At 42.7% G+C, this 18,755-nt stretch overlaps 1 protein-coding gene across 3 annotated transcripts in view; it reads left to right on the forward strand.

Annotated features, from left to right (window-relative positions):
• Positions 1 to 18,755, forward strand: part of LOC117159170 (uncharacterized) — a 329,345-nt gene that overhangs the window by 304,642 nt on the left and 5,948 nt on the right. For all 3 annotated transcript variants that reach the window (XM_076622000.1, XM_033338758.2, XM_033338757.2), the window contains exons 4-7: positions 11,463 to 15,578; positions 16,124 to 16,438; positions 16,560 to 16,629; positions 17,512 to 17,927. In XM_076622000.1, the coding sequence (XP_076478115.1) occupies positions 11,481 to 15,578; positions 16,124 to 16,438; positions 16,560 to 16,629; positions 17,512 to 17,927 (4,899 nt within the window). In that variant the 5' untranslated portion in view covers positions 11,463 to 11,480. The remainder of the gene's footprint in view (positions 1 to 11,462; positions 15,579 to 16,123; positions 16,439 to 16,559; positions 16,630 to 17,511; positions 17,928 to 18,755) is intronic.

The following is an 18,755-nucleotide window of genomic DNA, read 5'->3' on the forward strand; positions in this document are numbered from 1 at the left end:
TTGACAAATGAAGTCGATCAGTTTGACTTCTGAATAGTTGAATTGTTACAGTCACGCAAATTCACGCCTCGATAAATCATAGCTCGTCGAGACGATTCCAACTCTCAGTTTACGCGTTCAACCCCTCTGATTGCTTCGAACAGTCTCTTAAAGTTCACCTTTCGACGACTGCTCGTTGTCTTGTCTGTGAATTTGCAAGCATGTTCGCGTGACTCGAGAGGGTAGTAATCCCGTTAGGAAAACTTCGCTCGTTTCGTTCGATGCGATTTACGAAATCGTGGAACGTTACAGCACTTTCAGATACTTTACAGATGGAATAGCATTGAATTTCGACCAGGACTTCCGTTTTACACTAAATTTCATCGAAGTATCTTAATTGCACGACTTTAACGTCAGATTAATGTCATACTCGCCTATAAGCAGACTGAATTTTTCATTATTATCACGTTCTTACAATTATCGCACAAATTCCCGAACTTTATACGTACTCTCGAAATGCACTTGAACTTGTCGGCCACTCGATGAAACCGAACTTTATATGCCGAACAGGTGCTTAAATTCTTTCCCATTATCCCAAACAATTGTGATTCGCGTATAATACACTGGAAGTTCATTCGCACTGATTACAGTTTAGAGTTCGCTGTAACCTACAATTACTAAAAATTCATAAAGAATTATCGTTCATTTTTTATGAAAATAAATATTCCAGAAGAATTCCAGAAGAGCAGAGATTTCAAATTGAAAAATGCTTTTTATTTCGAAATGTAGAAAAACTCGAAGACTATAGAATCGTCAATCTAAATAAATCAATCGATTATGTCATCCACGTATTTGAACCGTTTCATGGCGTTCTTCATCTCCATTTCTGCTTTCACGGTTTGCCTCGCGATATTTACGAGTGACAACGTTTTCGACACCGAACAACCAGGGAAAACTGAATTTTCCGTCGTGGCGTGTTTGTCTTCTCGAACGTCTCTCTCATCGAATGTATTGTTTACCTGCGCCTCTACTCGTGTCTTGCCATACACATCCAGCCACGATACAGTTTCAACTTCGATAAAGTAATCCGTTTAAGCGATTCTCGTTTCCAGCCTGCTGCCTACGCGTCGATTCCCATGATACCGGCCACTGATAGAGCTTCCTACGCGTAAATTAGTCGTTTCACTCGACCAGCTCCTCTTTGTATACAACCATCTGCAAACCAGCACGATATTCCATATATCCATTTAACATTGATTCGATATTACTGTTGGATATTGAAATTAGAGATATGTATGTTTTGTTCAATTCGATGGACAGCCAATACAGCAGACTGAACTTCTGTATATTCAGATGTTAATTATTTACAAATATATTATATAAAGGGTTACAGGAAGCAAAATGTTTGGATGTGGTGCGGATAATGGAAACGTAACGTATTGAGGACACATCGTAATGTTTTATAATTGAGAAAATCGAAATAGTAAACGATGTGAGCCTTAAAAAACAAGGAAATGTTTTTTGTGGAGAAAGATGTTAATCTCGTGCAGAATACAGTGAAAATATTTTAGGTATTGGAATACTGTTAGACTATTACAAGAATTTGCCAGACACAACTATGAATTTTAATTAATTCGATACACCTTTCGCTATTTATTCTGCCTCTGAATCTGTGAAGACTTTAAACACTGAAAATCTACACTGATAAATGACGTACATTAATTCAACATTTTTCAAAACTCGTTTCTTGTTTTTACTGGAGATCTTTAACTCTACCACTTACATCGTTTACCATTTTAATTCTTCAATTAGTCTTTTTACACTCGTATAAGAGATAACCCACGGCTTCTAGCATATAGCGCTTACACACGTTTTACCAGTTTGTATTAGCTTGTTCCTTAAGTCTGCGAAATTCCCAGAGCTTGCCTCTCCAGCTTTGATCATCGGCTTTTTTCTCCCGTTTGGCTTCCCTGACCTTATTCCAAGCTCGCGGCTCGAACGGTCGCACGATATCTATCTGCTCGCTTGCACCTTATTTTTAGTGCCCTCCGGGGAAATTGTTTACAACTGACCGTATTATGAAATATTACCGTTGTCGTATCTACGAAAGTCGTTGCGAAACAGCGCGTTACGAAACGTATGTTGCTCGAGTTAATGGACAACGCGAGTGATCTTGAATAATGATCGCGGACTAACTCTGCTCGGTACATAGACCGCGGAGCGATTTAACATTGATCCTGGACTCCAGTAAGAAAAATAGATCGTGTAGATCTATGATTCTTAACCTGTGGACCGTCGACCACCAGGAAGCCTGTGATGTTCTCGGAAGAGATTCTTCATGGACATTAATTAATAAACACTTAGGGAACATTTCAAGGAAGCGCATGAATATTATGAAAAGGTAGCTGTATGAACATGACGTAACAAAAAAGGATTTGCACGAATGTAATATGCAATGGAAGTCGTATTACAAGAAATATTTGATTTAAAATATTTGTTTTACTGTAAAACACTGGCGCGTAGATTGTTCACGTTATGTTTGTTTAATGATAGGAAGAAGAAGGGAAGCAATTAATAGTTTTTACGGTCGAAGATTATTCGACTTCGACCGGTCGATTTTGTTTCATTTTGCAATATGATTTAGTAACATATTATTAGGTATTAATGAAGATTAGTGGTAAGGCACTGGACAAAGTAAACTTCTAAGGACTCATACTTGCGATCTTCAAGTTCACATAGCAGCACTGATCACCACTTTAGCTATAATAATTACGTTTTCCGTTATTCTTCCTCTCGCTAAACCCTCACGCGAGGAAGAGAAATCCATCAACGGTTTAGATAGACAGTAGAGTAATCCGATAGACGAAAGATCTCGGCACGAAACGTCGGCGAAACAATCCAATCGATCAATTCCTCTTCTTTCTGTGCTCGTTTCTTGAAAACGCCCCCGCACCAGACACGACCAGTCAACTCGTTGTCAAAGTTGAATAATTGCACTTTGGGCCTCGTTTGTTTCAGCTCTCCGCTAGGCAAGCGAGGCCGTCATTACTCATTTTCGAATTCCGGACCAAACCGGACGACTATCGATCAAGACGTGATCTGCTTTACATGCTTGATAATAGACTGGTTACGCGTACTGTACAATTTCATAGACAATCGATCCGAACGTTCGAACGAGTCGAGAATTCAATAAAAAGATATAATATCGAACTTGGTCCTTCACGGCTAACAATAGTTGTATATTTATATCGATTCTAAGCTAAGAACGAGCGTCTCGTTTAAAAGTTAAACGATTCCGCGTTAAAAGTTTAATCGTGTCAAAAAACGATTGATCTACGATCACGGTTTCAGAAAATAGATTCGACGTTGCTGATACAGGGCACCGTGTGGATACGGTTAAAATTAAAACTGAAGGGAGCTGTAATTTTCTTGTACGCCCAGCGTGGAAGTTTTAGAGTAATAAGTTAATAATAGGTTACCTTGCAAGATCCACGTGGCGGTAACGAAGAACGGTAGCGTAAAAATCGATCGAAAGACTTGTACAGAGGCGTATAATGCAGTGTAAAGAGACCTGATGTAACGAAACGATGAAAGAGGTAAGTGTACTTTGAAAAGGCACGACAGCTATACGTTAAAACGTTCTAAAACAGTCAGAAAGGAAAACAGATCGTGGAAACACGAACTAAAATCCCTGTTGAGAAATCCCGGGCGAGGGAATATTTATGTCTACCAATCCTATGCAATCGTGTCATCCGCAGTTTGTGTGAGATTATATTTCTTACAAATAGGATCTTCGATCATAATTTTCTATATATTTTCCGCGGGTCCTCCGCTGACGGCTATTCGCGAAATTTATTGCACGCGAACTACCCCGCTTGTTTCGATGTCAACCGGTATAAAATAGAGATTAAAAATTATACAAAATATTTGCAGTTCCTCTATATTCGAAAGTTTGTATACATCGTTAAATTAGGCTAAAACTATGGAGCAGAAACTATTTTATTTTTACGAATGGATCGTAAGATGTCCGGATATACATATGCCTTTAAAATTATTTTAATTCTGTCATTATTTTTAATGAGTATTCACTGTGAATGTTGACGAGAAATAATGATTAATTACATTCTGAGTGACAACAGGTTTTCGGAGATAGACCTTTTTAATGTACGTACTTATTTCTGCTATTCTTCATTCGATATTATTAAGTGTTATTGAAAAATCTTCCTGATATCCCTGATTGGCATCAAATTATACGCATGTAGTGTATTGCAAGAACGAGATCTACTTCTTTTAGTACTTTTAACAAATGTTTGAAGTACGACAAACGACATAAAGCATATAGAAATATGATGCTTCGTTCGTTGCTAATTGCTCTCACAAGATCGATATCGTACTTACTTTAACACACTTGCATAATACCCTGTATTCTGCATATTCTATATAATAATCGTATTTCGTCAATTCAAATGTCTCTAATACGTCTCTACAAGCCACACAATAACATTCACCGCATTACATGACGTGTTCGTTCTTCTGGACACGACACGAATCGAAGACAGTTAGAGAATTAACATTTCGCCAACAAGGGATGTCGGTGGTTCCATGAGAGGGTAGGATCGAACGGGACCCAGGGTTGCCGGTTGGGAGGTGTGAGAGACGGTGCGGTGCGAACGACCGTGAAGTGGCAAAGGGTGTTGGCCTCGTGGTAAGGGCTTGTTTGAGGTACGGATGCGTTTGTTGCGAGAACGGATGAGAGTGGATGCCACGCCAAGGTGGAGTGGGTCAGCCGAGACTGTTTCTCTTCTCTCTCCCTCTTTCTTCATTTCTCTCCCTCTGTTCCTCTCTCCCTCTTTTCCTCTTTTCCTCTACCTCTGTTCCTCTATCTCTTTCGCCTTCTGGTTCGCACCGTTTATACCACGCTACGAATATACACGGATACACACGTACAGGGAACGTATATACACAGCAGCTGTACACTATACACACAAGTCCGTGCCCGCATTAGTTTTATTGCTCGTAACGGAAGGAGGGTTTAAACTACGAGTAGTCTGAAAAAGCGTTGTTAGGATGATCAAAGATTCGAGGCTTCTTTGGACACGCCCGGCCGCGACTCTTCGTCCCTTTGACGCCATTGTGGGCGAGTTTGGTCGGTGGAGCGCTTTGATTGCTCGACTACCAAACGAACTCGATCGCCTCATCCCTCATGGTACCACGTACATTGTGAGATTTCTATGCGAGCAAATACACTCGATTTCTGTTTGCATGCGATGAACCTTCCTATTAGGAGGATTTTTTCTGTCGACCAGTTCTGTCGATATATTGCCCAGAAACCAGTTTGACGATACGGAAATTGTTAGTACGAGGCGGCAAAATGTTTCTTTGCTTGAAAGCAATCCGACTAAAAAGAGCTTTCTTCGAATCACAAGGCGAACCTTTCTTCGTTTCTGCGTTTTCATGTCAGCTGCGAATATTGTTGACTCGTAAGGTAAGTCCAGGAAACAGGAAAAACGAGTATTATGATGAGGTGAAGATGAAAGTATTTTGACTTCTCAACGAATTCAAGGCGCGTCGTTGGAGCAAAAAAGTTTGTTCAAAGACGTATGTTCGTGGCGTGAGCGAGCCTATGAGGCCTCGGACGAACAAGTTCTCGCCGTGTAGCGAGCATTTAAGCCACGGCTTAACCCGGCTTAAAGCGTTACTTGGCTCCCTCCTCGTACTTCCGCCACGTTCCGTTGGCTGACCGCGCCGCGGCTTTTAATCGAGCGCCACCGGATTATCGTGACTCGCAATCTTTCTCCGGCCTTCGAACTCGTTCATCATTCGTATTCGAGCCTCGATCGCGGCTCCAGGATCGTGGATGCGTATCTAAGAAAATATCGCGAGGCATTCTTACTTCTATGGCTCGTTGCCTCGATGAGTTATCTTTTCTTAATTCCTATTGTTGGAATTTTGTTTGTCAATCTTTTCACGCTTGACGTTGCATATATGCAACGATATATACCGTAAGAAGTTATTAATTAATTAAATGATAAATTTATATATTATTTTTTATGGAGCCGGTCTTGAGTTTTAGTGTTTTCTATATAAAAATATGTTTCTATTATTAATAATTGATGAAAAAGTACTTTCTCACGACATGAAACAATTTAGTTCAGAAAGGCTTATCTCTGATTATGAAATTTGCAAATAGACAGATGAAAAATCAAAATAAAAATGTAATTCATTTTTGATTAATGTATAATTTATATTTTCGTATTTAATTAATCTCACAATTAGACGCTAGAAGAACTGTGTACTCTCTCAATTTCATTCAACCTACTAACGAATTATGCAATCATTCCTGAGAAATATTCGATCACATCCACTCTAAACTTTGAGTGGCCAATTCTCTTCTTTCACGCTCTAATCTCGAGTATTCATGTATCTAGTCCTTCATCGTATTTCTAATACTCGAGGTCCAATCATTTCGTATAAACGAGTGTCTAAATGTGCCTCACATGTTTGCGACCGAAATTTCCATTTTCAAATTGCCTTGCTTTCTCATTTAACAGCTCTGAATTTCATCGGTTTGGAAACCTGTTGAAAGTTCCAAACTCTTCGTTGTCGTGAAAGCAACCGGTTTCGTCATTAAAAAAAATGCAGTATCGAGGGATTTAACTTTGAAAAACGTCGAATAGTTCCTCAAAACTTTCTCATAACTCTGACGATCTACAAAATTTGTAATCATAGTAAGTTTTCTTATTTATCCAATAGTCTCGAACTCGAGGTGACACGAAGCAACTCTCGATGTGGAAGAATTCCAAATTTTCAACTTTCTCCCAGTTCCATAATTCTTAAGTTTCCACGGAACTTTCCATGACCTCGGAAATTCGAGTCCTTCGAGGTTTGCGGTAAAGTTCCATGTTTTTGAGGGATCCAGGCGACTAGATGCACTTGCTGTTTATCTTCTCGTCATCGCAAACTAGAAATGTTTTGATGTTTGGTCTTGGCTTGAAACAGACGAGTTTCAGAGATTTCGAACTAACCCGCGAACTTTCCGGAATCTTGATATTCTTGAAATTCCGGCAACTTTCGAAGTCTTACGAAGCAACGTAAGACTTTACCAAGCTCGAGACGCTTCGTAACAAAAGGGTGTCGATTTACAACCATCTTTAACTCGTGCAATCGATTGAAAACTGATGTTTGAAATGCAATTAGAATTGATCTTGATTGATAAATTAATTTCATTCCCTTCTAAAATTGTGGTACAATTTTCTTACGATTTTTATTAGCTACGAAGCTAAAACTCAACTTTTATAAACGTTGTAAATATAAACCAATCTAGATATTATAAATGTAAAATTACTTGCAAAGAAAATATACTAAATTCGACTATCCTTATCGTCAAAAATGTTTATCAAAAATGTAGAATGCAAAACATTTGGATTTAATTATTTTTGATACAATTGCTTCGGTTTAATCAATTCTAATACGTCGTTTGCTTTTTGAAAGAGATAAAAATTTAGGAAATAACAGTAAAGTTGATGGGATAGGATAAGGTTTATAGAAGATGAGTACATTGCCTTGTAATTACGTCTAATTATAGATCGATAGTGGCCGCGTAATGGTTGCGTAAAATTTTATCTTATCAGATCCAAAAATGTGTCTAATTAGAAACTAAATGACCCAGTTAAATAGTGAACAGTTATTCAAGAGGATTCCTGACGAAATCAGGATGTTTCTGTTTCGATGATCGAACTCAACTGCGAATAAATAGTTATATCGGAGGTGTGATGGATTTCCAAGGGCCTCTCTTATCGAATTCAACAAGCGAGAATTCCCTAAGTCGACTCGCCGGAAGCCGTGATTTCTCCAGAGACTCTGACAAAGGGGGAAGAATCAGATTGTCCGAGAACGTTCGAGTATTGAAAGGTTTCGCTATTTTCTTTACCGTTTGAGTATTCATTTCCGCTTGAAATTGTTCCATCCATTTATTCCATTAACGCAGTGCGTCTTGATTTTCTCACGACTAATGGAAAATAATTCACGTTTCCTATGAATATTTCTTGATGTAATATGTCAATTATACGAAAGAAACGATTCAGATAAAGCGTTTACAGAATTTGAATAATTTATTGCACATTCATTGGAATTATACTCGTTATCAATGCGGTGACTCGCATAGTTTGATAAGAAGCATTAGAGATTCTAAGGGTTCGGGAAAGTTTAAGGAGATTCAAGTAAGGATGACAAGAATGATCAAATTTAAGAGTTTTATAGTGCACATCTAGGATATGGTGACTTAGGGGTCGTAGAGCAAGAATAACGCTGGCTAAGAAATTGAATAAGGATATTGGCTGCGTTTGAGAGACAGGAAGTAGAAGTATTCTGAAATTACAGTTATCTAAAATTACTGCCTGAATGTGAGTACATTACATCACAGAGAAAGCAAAGATATTTAAATGCTACAGTCGATTACAGCTGAAGGAAACTATTGTATTTTAAGAAGATATAACGAGTTAGTTTTCATCTTCATATTCTGAATACGTCGGAAGTAACGCGAATAGCTTGAACGATACATTTGAAAGGTTAGCTCGGGATGACTGAGTTCTAGATATGCACGTGGAACTTGAAACATGTTTCTATTACAAATGATTCTTCTGACACAGTCATAAGAATTTAAACTCTCGTATTCCACAACAGCGTCCTTCACAATAAAACGCGCAAGAAACTTGAGTAAATAAATCGAACAGAATATACGAAGCGTTTCATCTTATCGCATTATTTCTTTTCATTCCGATCTTGTCCACGCGCATATCTTTCTCTTCCCTATTATTTTATCCACCTTGAACACTCCGTCATTCTCATACGTTCTCTAAAACGAATTGATCAGCATCATGATATTTAGTAGTTAGGTATTGAGCGCTGTCCAATAGATTACTATGGCCAAAGTCTCGAAAATTCCATTAAAACATCTCCCAAGACAGGCGTATATTAGCGACGTCAATTTTTTAGACCCTTCGAGAGAGTTTACTTAAAGATGACGAACATTGTTTTTAAAAGAGCTGACTATGAGAGAAAGCAATTTTGTTAAGAAGAGGATTATTATTATCTTATTTATTTATTTATTTATTTATTACTTATTGTTATTACTTATCCCAGAACTTCGAACTTACTTCTTGAGTAAAGGTAGATGTCCATTCGAGAGTAAAATTGTCGGGAGTTGCTCTCGAGAGTATTTCTTGCGACACTATTGAGAGTTACTATTCGATCTGCATTGACGGTAACTCTGATAGTCGCTCTAAACGCAGTGTTCGCTTACGAGAAATACCCTTGAGAGCAACCCGCGATAATTTTACTCTCGAATGAACACCTACCTTAAGACTGGTTACAATGGATACGTGTTCTGAAGAATGAAACATCTGCAAACTAAAATGCGTGCAATGCAGGAAATAGATAGAAATGAAACGAAGTAGGCGGAAGGAAATCGCGGAAGAAGGACAGAGTCGGAGGGAGTCGCGAGGGTGGTTCGAGAAGGGCCTTTGACTGGCGCACGAAGGGGGCCAAACTAACCCCTCAGGTTGCTCGGTCTGCAAGGGTGCGCGATATTGATTCTCGCCTACCACTTCCACCATCGTTGTCCTACCTGTACACGCGACTACCGTCGAATCATGGCGGTGGTGGTGGTGGTTGTCTCCCGTGCTTCGCTTCTCTCCCGTACACGCAGACGGACGATTCGTTACACGTCTCAATGAGCCACATCGAGCGATCCAGCCTTTCCTGGCTGTGCATCCGTCGTATCTCCGTATCCCCCTAGATTCGATAATCGATAACGATCGCCGCACGAGCGACTGTTTCGCGAGGATAAGATCTCTGACGCTCTTCCATCACCAGCTTGCCGATTTGTAGGATAGAATAGATTTCGATAGGATTCGGAGACGTTGATGCCGAGTTACGAGGGTTCCGCTGGAAATATGAATCGTGATACGGACATTGATAAATGGGAGGCTTCCTCGCACTCCCTGGAAGTCGTTGTGTTCCGTTGGCGTTTCTGCCGACACTCGAAACATAGTTGCGAATGACGTAGATCAATAACGAGCTTGAATTAGTCATTAAGGAAGATGTAGCTGTAGTCAGTGTTGGTATGATAATTGATATGCGACGGTGTGGTAGTTGCCTGCAACAATTTTTCTTCGCGTAGATGCAGTTTCTTGTCGCCGGTATGCTATGGTTCTTATAACTGGCTTTACACTACGGTGATGAAGCATTCGGCTATTAGAGAATAGGGCTCGTTTGTCTGCAATAGCTTTGGGCTTTCACAGTGAGGGATTTTACGTATTAAATAAACTTTCTCAACAATTCGCTTCTATTTGATGCTGTTAATTGTAACTTCTAACTCATCGAGGATTGAAGAAAAAAATCCCTACAATACACATTACACCGATCACATTATTCTGAATTATCGCAGTTAAGCGAGAGTAGTGCTAATTTAAGAATAGATTTTTTTATTCGAATCTACAATAATATTAGTTAATCCCAGATTAAGTAAACTGTCCATCGAATGAAAAATAATAAAGTCGATGGATCGTTGTCCCCTGACGAGTTCGGAGAAATGAAGTTCTACGGTACTTCAACTTCATTCTGTGAGCATTGTCGACGGGTCTATCTTTCCGCCAGTGTTTATCAGGTGTACCAGCCGAGTTGCGTTTAATTGAGCCACGTCGCGAGGTTTCTCTATCAATCCGGACCGTTTAGGATCGTAACTCGACGTCATCGGTCTCTCTGAAGAATCTCGTTTCGTTCCCCTCTGCAGGTTGCTGTTCCGCGCGATGATCTTATCTTTCACGGAGCAACGCGGGCCAACGAGATTAATAACGTGAGATCAGGCTGCCTTGCGCTTCAAGTTGCTCATTGGAGAAAATAGAAGCGTTGGAAAGCCAAAGATGCAAGAGAGTAAAATAGAGAATGAGAGGGAGAGAGAAAGAGAGAGAGAGGGAGAGAGAGAGAGAGAGAGAGAAAGAGAAGTTGCGTTCGCAGCAGACAAATACAAGACAATGAAGATTAATGTTTCGGCCTGGTTCCCTGACGGTGCTGGTAGTCTGCAGCACCGTGTGAACTGAGTTTTCGTTAATCCGCAGGGTCGCTGCTCTACTCGCTATGGTTCACGCGATGCACTTTAACTATAAATGTCTCTTCCAAATATAAGATTCATAGAAATAGAAAAATGCATTTTACTCTCTACAGTAGAACTCCATTTATCGGAACGAAAGTTTATTTAATGTCCAATCAAATAAAGTTCTGACGATTGAGTTTCTTTTTCTAAACGCGAGTCCCTATCGTATGATAAGAAAATTTAGAGAATGAGGAGAATTATTTCTGAAACTGACGAGTTCGTAACATGTAATCTTCGAAAGATGAAGTACTAAGCTTTAGAAAACCTAAAATCGAGATTCTTACAATGAGGTTGCAAAGAAATAAGGAAACTCGTTTTGTTCTGATTTCAGACCAGCAGTCGGCGTGACATGGATGTGAGCTTCACGAACGTATTAGAGGGGGCTCGCCAGTACTTTCAGGGACTGCCGGTACCGAGTACAGGTAGTGCGACCGTGTCAGCGGATCACAGTCTCGCGACATCAACGAGTTCTGCTTCGTCCATATCGTCGTCGCACGACCATGGCAACACCTCGTCCGTGGCTCCTTTGTCACCGGCACCATCCGTATCGCAAGCACCACCGTCACTATCGTTACCGCCGCAATCGACTTCGAGCGGAAACACAACCGGTAACGCTGGGAACAGTGGGGGCAGCGGCGGGAGCAACGATCAGGAAACGAGTCGATATCTCAACGACATCAGACCGTCGTCGGCGGACAACGCCGCGGCCAGTTCCAGCACTTTCTGGAGCCCATCCGTCGAACCTTATCCTCCTCAACCAACGAGGGTTGAAGTGCCGGATACGAGGCCAGGCGATGACGGATCCTCCATGGAGGCGAGCTCATCGTCTTCGAGTATCATCACTTTAACGGAGATGCAGCCGTCGAGCAGTCGATCCTCGTCGACGTCAAATTTCTCACAGAAACAATCGACCTCCTCGACATCGTCGTCCAACGATCTTCACCATCACTCGCAGTCGACGACAGCGACAGCGCCAAGTTCACCGCACTTGCATCAAATGCAACCACCTCAACAGTCACAGTCCCCTGGTCCGGTGTATCAACAATTAAACCCTGTCACGAGAACGTCGTTCTCTACAGCGGAAATACTCGCCTCGTCGCACCAAGCAACCTATCAAACTGCCAGTGATCGACAATCGCAACCGAACGCGCCGGTCGTAGCACAGAGAACCCAATACTATCCCCGGTATCATCATCCGGACATCACGAAGAGCGCTCCGGTTCCGTTCACTCAGAATTCGATCTATCAATCGTCGAGCGTAGCTGCAGCTACATCATCGGGAAACGTGCAGTTGGCTACGAGGCCGACGCCGATCGAGCAGAGCAACCCGACCACCGCTTTAGGTCAAGGACACGCTCAGGAGCAAAGAGTGCCACCGAGTTCCTACGGTAATAACGCTGTGCCGCCATCGAGCACTCCTTCGATTTACGGCTCGCCATCATCGCAGACTTATCGCACGCCGCAACAGCATCAACCGCAGAATCGATTAAGCTCATCGAGCAATCCAGCAACGGACAGGTCGTCGCATTCGGAAAGATCGTCGCACTCCTCGCGCGTCTCCTCGTCTCCGTCATGTTCGTCGTTGAACCCGTGCAGCCCTCGCCACACAGTCAACTTAAGTCACATTCCTTCGTCGTCTTCGTCGTCGTCGTTGTCCTCGTCACCGTCGTCGTCCTATCAAAATCATCCGGCGCACATTCCTTCGTCGCACTTGCCATCCGCCGGAACTATGATTCACCCGCATCATCAAGCTCAACAGCAGCAGTCGCCGCAACAACAGCAACAATCTCAGATTCAGCAGCCTCAGCAGCAACAGCTTTCTAGTCGAATAAATGCGTCTCCGCATTCGATGGGGCCGAACTCGTACGCCAGTCGAATGATCGTTCACGGGACGTCCGCGGCTTCCTCATCCTCAAACTCAAATCAAATGCCGCCACCGGCAGCGCTGACTGGTGGTTATCATCCTATCGCTTCTCCCCATGACGTTCCCCGTCACGCTACCCCGTCGCCGCATAGACAATCGCCCCACGTATCCACCTTGCACACGCCTCACGCCTCTCCTCATCACACACCCTCTCCTCATCACACTCCCTCTCCTCATCACACACCCTCTCCGCATAGCAGCTTCCAGCCGCATTCACCGACTTATCCACCACCACCACCGGCTTCCTCCACCCCTCATTCGTACAACCTTCCCATTACGTCGCAGCATTATCAACCGAACGCCGGTGGGTACGCGAATCCGTACGGTCTGCCGCCTCAGTCTTCGTATCATTCCTTCCAAAAAGGTCCCCAGCCGCCGCACACTCAAGCAAACTACTACTCGCAGTCCAGTCGATCTCAGAGCCAGGCGTATGTTCAGCAAATGTCTATGGCCGGTCCGGCGCCTCGAACAGAATCTACTTGTTCCGGAAACGGAAACATTAACGGTGCCACCGGTTATCAGCCGAGTAAACCGGTGACGTACAACGGCGCCGATTCGAAGAGAAACTCGATGGAGGTCCCTTATGCCTCTTATCGATCTCAGCAGACGTCTGTTCCGAGAACTAACACGCACAACCTTCCACCTATCGCCGCTCTCTCGTCCTATCATTCCAACAGGCGAGAATCCGCGAGCAAGGCGCAATCGGTGCAACGGCAACGCTACTCGACAAGCACGGCGAGCAAAGTTTCGGTCGTTGCGCCGCCTACTTCCTCGATGGCCGCGCCTCAAAGGGTTCCCGAGTACCCGGTCACTTTGTCAACTATGAGTCACGCCATGCCGGTCAATGGAAGGACGAACACGGTAACAAATTCCTCTTACAGTAGATATACCGCTCAACACGGATATCCGACCTACGCTACCACCATGGCGCCTAGTCATCAGGGGAGCAACTCCTCGAGCAGCACCACCGTTACGTCTATCGGTCAAGTCGCTCCGAGGTCTTCCGTTCAAACTACCACGGTACATAGTTATCAATCGTCGGACACCAATCGTACGGCATCCTCTTATCATCACCAGCCTGTAAGAGCTACTGAGGACTATGGATACAAAGAGTATCCGTACCAGAATTCGACCGCGTCTACGGTACAGTCTACCGTTGCTTCCTCTATAGTGACTCCTCCTTCTCAAACGAACGGAATGCGAAAGAGGGAATCACCTTTGGACCTCTCTGTTAAAACGGTAAAAACATCCGCCGACTCGACCGCTCAGGACGACATCGAGACGATCGCGCCGGAGAAACACGTCAGTAGTTCCACGGTGATCTCATCGCGAAGCAACAATTCGCGAACCATGTTACCGCCTCCGGCGCAGCCTCCTCCACAACCAGCCTCATACCCCGCGTACGACAACCGATTGTCTAGCAATAACGGCAGAATCTTACCGCCAACGAGCGGCGTTCGAGCACCGACGCCTCAAACGGTGTGCGCACCGAAGGTCGACTTTCTGCCAGACTTCAACTCCGCGCCGCTGCGTCACCATCACGGCCAGTCGCACGAGAATACTCTTCAGCGGAGAAGTTCCGCGCAACAGCTGTATGCTCCGCCTCCGCAGTCTCTTCCTCCTCAACATCCTAATAATACCGCTCCACTGCCCCATATGTCCACGTTTAAAAAGACTTCACTGCCCACGACGCAGGTGTACGACGCGGTGACTACACCAGCACCGCCTCCGCCGGTCCCGTCGTCTTCTTATCTGTCGGCCAACGACACCATCGCCTCCAGAACCTCCAGGTATCCGTCGTCGATGATCGATCCTGCAAGGATAGGACCGGCTGCGTTGCCTCTTCAAGATTACCCGTCCGACCCATCGAAATATTATCTGGACAGTAGAAATAAATTTGGCCAGCCATCGCCGCAGAGCGATCGAAGCCCTTCGAAGAGGCCTGGCGATACGATTTACGGCGGTGGCGGTCCGAACAAGCAGCCGAGGCTCGACACGTGGATACAGCAGAGATTGTCAACGGCGAAAGCGTTGTACGAGCAACAGAAAAGGCAAGAGATGAATCTACCGGTTCCTTTGCCAAATGGCACCCTCGTAGCACCTAGCACCTACGAGCAGAGATCCGATAGCGGATACTCGTCGTCCGAGTCCGCGAGGTATCAGCAAGCTTACTGTGATAAGAGAAGCTACGTGGAACCTAAGGTCACTCATAGTTCATCGTCGTATGTTCATCCTGTGATCACGAAGCCCACGAATGTGCATTCTTTGCCGCAACAGGCAAACGCTAGCCAACCATCCGCGTACACGAATTACAGACAGAGTCAGAAAGCGACCGGACTTGTGGTGCCTCCTGGAGCTACTTCCGGTGGACAGGCCACGGAACCACCGAGCAATACCGGTGCTGATAAACGAGTGCTTAGTTTGCTGAGGAATAGCCTAGAGAATAAACAGCAAAGGGAAGAGCAAATGAACAGCCAACAGCCTATCTTGGCCAATCATAGTCAACAAAGTTTTCAGAATAAGGTATGTAGCAATTGTATATTCTTGTATGTTATATCTTACGTGCAAGTTCGATGCGTTGTTTCATTCTTCGATAACTATCTCGATATGAAGTTTTGATTAATTCTAGTTCAATTAACCTGTAACAAATTATGTCATAAATACGAACTATGTTGCGAATATCAACCATGTCTGTCGCCTATCTCAACCCTATTACGATCTTAACAATTTCACACGTACGACACACATCGCATACATTCAATGCAAAGATCTCCAAGTGCATTCTTCGAATCTCTACCATAAATATACATTCAGCTCTCAGTCATTCGTTGTTCATAAAAATTCTCACTCGCACATCTATCTAAATGTTTAACTCTACCTTCTCTTCTCCCCTGATCTCTTCACAAGAAACGCTATTAAATACCAGAAATACTTTATCTTACATTAAAATCAATATCTTACACCAAATCCTATCTATATCTTAGCTGTAGGTTTATTGAGAGATCATAAACGTAAGCAGCGAGATACGTCTATTATCATGCTAACGCCAGTGTCCTCTATTCCCAAAGGTTGTTGCTCCGGTCGAGCCCAAAACGAACATCGGAAGACACAACCTGTCACCATTCACAGCAGCAAGCTTACTGGAACGAAACAGCAACACACCGCCCCATTACAAGTTCCATGTGCCGAGAGCGGTAGACTCGATCACTCAGGAGGCCCCCCGTAGTTTGTATGGCTCGAGAGTAAATTCATCCGCCACGCTACCTGGCAAGGAAGCACTCCTGGGACCCCGAGGAGCCGAGAATCAGATTCACCGTGACAAAGACGATGGCCTCGCAGCTATATTGGCCGCGAAAATTAGAACCAAGGCGGAACTGAAGCAGGTGAACCGAATGAAACATGTTGTTTCTCTGTTACTTTCTACGAAGATGTTCTCTTTTTTGGCTTCTATTGGCCGAATTGTTAATATATGATATTTTTTATTTTTGGTGTTTGTTCTTAAAGGTGGGAACCGGTCAATTTGCAACGAAACCCACAACCGTACCCTCCCAGGATACGTCGACTACTCCGAAAGGTAAATTTAGTTTCTGCTGGTGTATCGGTTTTATGTTTTCGTAAAGTTTTTCGTGATTAGGTAATTTGTGTTTTATGATTTCAAAGTTAATGACTTCTTTAGTGTATCTGTCATACATGAATTTTATATCACTTCCATTGTGGTATATTATTGTCTTAGATTGTAGTTAAATTGTTTGAAAATTTCGAATAGATATACAGTTTTATATTATATTATAATGGTATATAATTTCTATATTATTAGTACATTATTTTAAAAATTATGTTATCGTTACATCATTTTAAAATAGTACAAAGATCGCTCTAACTAGACATTTGCACATTTTCATATCATATTATAATAGCATACAGGTTTTTATATTATATTATTGGTACACTATTTTTGAAAACACAAACAGCACTTTGTCCAATCACAGTAGTCTTATAAACAACGCTTTCTTCTTTCTATTCATATTATACAGGGTGGTTGGTAACTGGTGGTACGAGCGGAAAGGGGGTAATTTTACGCAAAAAAAAAAGTCGAAAATATAGAATAAAAATTTTTCGTTTGAGGCTTTGTTTTTGAGAAAATCGACTTTGAATTTTCGCTCGGTACGCGTGCACTTTATCACGTCTCGTTATAACGGATCTCACTGTAGATCGTTGTCTCGATGGAAAAATTAAAAGAAAAAAGAAAAAAATTAAAAAAAAAATTTTTATTCTATATTTTCGACTTCTTTTTCACCCCCTTTTCGCTTGTACCACCAGTTACCAACCACCCTGTATACCTCTCATAAACCTGGACAACCATAAACTAAGTAATTATTACGAATCAACTTCTTTTTCTTGCAAACGTATGCCTCAAAACTATTTCTTAATAACACATTTAAATCTGTGCTTGTAGAACTAGACAGTACAGCTTCAACGTCAACTCCGCAATCCGGTTCATCGGCGGGTAGTCCGCCAAAGTTGACGCGCGAGAAGGTAGCCTGTTTACCTCCCAGAAGACGGTTGTTCTCCAGAACGGAAGAGGAGAATATGCCGGTGGCCGCGACTGTTCCAGTTCCGGCGCCAGCGCCGGCGATTGCCTCTAGCGTGCCAGCACGCGCCAGCGGATTTAGAAGCTCCTCCGAAACATCGGTGTTCGACTTCAGGGAGAGCGACTCCGAGGGTGAGATGCCGGTTCTCGAACGGCAAACGCTCGAGGAGATGAGGAGGGACAGAAAACAGCTATCGAAAGTGCAGCCACCCGTTCCTCTGAACGACGCCATGTGCATGGGCATGACCTCATCGACGGACCTCGTGAAAATAGAACTGAAGGTAACGTTATTTACGTAAGGTTGTTTCTCGTGTGATTCGTTCGTGCTCGCGAATCAACGGCCTTCAGCGTTCGAGCTCTCTTTACGATTTTTATTCTGGATTTTCAGCGGGTTGCGTGTTTTATTTTGAGTCAAGGGGACTAGAGTTGCTTCATATAAAATTTAGGATATCGCTGTTTTAACTACACCTATTATTTAACTTTGTGCTGACTTTGTCATTATTTTGAAATTAATATTCAGTTTGATACAAGTTTTTATGAATGAATTTTTTGAGGCGATTGAAATTTCAAACTGATATTTTTTAATTCTTGTGCTGCGTGGAATGTGTAGTATATGTAGATCTCGAAGTTTAGGTTAGTGATGTACGTGAATTTGCCACCTCCTCTGTTGATGGTGTCTAGTAGTGGAAATTGGTTCACGCTTTCTCCCCAAACAAAAATAAAGTAATAGGATCATCGTCTTTTACACAATCATATATATAGAGTCCGCGAAGTTTTGTTATTGGTTGATAGTATTATATCTTAGAAATTGGATTGTATAGGACCGTGTGACGACGAAAGCAAACATCGATTCAAGTAATCCACACAAATTCTTGCCGCTTCGGATCAACTCTAGTTGTCCCGATTATAGATGATGTGAGGATAGTTCATTCGTGTTGGGACTGCTTAAATAGTCTCTAAATTCTTGATCTAAATTCAAGCACAGTGAACTCACGTATAACACGACAAAAGAATTGCGACTAATATTCATAGAACGCGATAAACACCCGTATGACGTGTTAGATAAATTTAACATTTTCATACACTTTCCGCGACTTCTTGTCTAGAGA

The sequence above is a fragment of the Bombus vancouverensis genome, chromosome 10 (assembly GCF_051014615.1).
Source record: "Bombus vancouverensis nearcticus chromosome 10, iyBomVanc1_principal, whole genome shotgun sequence".
Taxonomy (NCBI): domain Eukaryota; kingdom Metazoa; phylum Arthropoda; class Insecta; order Hymenoptera; family Apidae; genus Bombus; species Bombus vancouverensis.